Here is a 563-nt window from a genome sequence, read left to right as displayed (position 1 = left end):
TTAGAGCTGCTTCTTCTTCTCCTGTCTCTGTAACATATCTTCCTCCCAATCGACGTAAAAACAAACGCATTTCTGTCTTCTTTGGATGCAGTGCTGCTGCTGCTGCTGCTGCTGCTGCTGAACCAGGAAGCAGAACAGGGGGCCCCTCTGCTGCACCAGCAACCACATGCCGCTCAAGCAGCGGGGGGGGGGCCCTTTCGCATACTTCAGGGATAATCTCATACCAGTATTTCTTGTTCTGCTGCTGCTGCTGCTGCTGCTGCTGCTGCTGCTGCTGCTGCTGCTGCTGCTGCTGTTGCTGCTGCTGCTCGATGTGCTGCTGCTGCTGCTGTATGTGCTGCTGCTGCTCCTGCTGCTGCTGCTGCAGCTGCTGCAGCTGCGTAAGGTCCTGCTGGTGCGGTGCTTCATGAGGGTTTAGAGAAGCAGAGAGAGGAGAGGGTTGCTGCTGCTGCTGCAGGTGTGGGTGTTGCTGCTGCTGCAGTGCAGTGTGACTTTGTTGCAGCTGTTGGTGGTGTAGCTGCTGTTGCATGTGCTGCTGTTGCTGCAGCTGCTGCTGGAGCTGC

The 563-nt window shown here is 56.8% G+C and overlaps 1 protein-coding gene across 1 annotated transcript in view; it reads right to left on the bottom strand.

Moving 5' to 3' along the window:
* Positions 1 to 563, bottom strand: part of EMH_0029150 (SNF2 family N-terminal domain-containing protein, putative) — a gene marked incomplete at both ends in the record, with an annotated part of 8,864 nt that overhangs the window by 7,588 nt on the left and 713 nt on the right. The window contains 1 exon segment of the mRNA XM_013494252.1: positions 3 to 563. Within this exon segment, the coding sequence (XP_013349706.1) occupies positions 3 to 563 (561 nt within the window).

This window comes from Eimeria mitis, genomic scaffold, assembly GCF_000499745.2.
Source record: "Eimeria mitis Houghton genomic scaffold, Emh_scaff1090, whole genome shotgun sequence".
NCBI classification, from domain to species: Eukaryota; Apicomplexa; class Conoidasida; order Eucoccidiorida; family Eimeriidae; genus Eimeria; species Eimeria mitis.
Note: the sequence above shows the minus strand (reverse complement) of the source record. Positions and strands in the feature narration are given on the sequence as shown.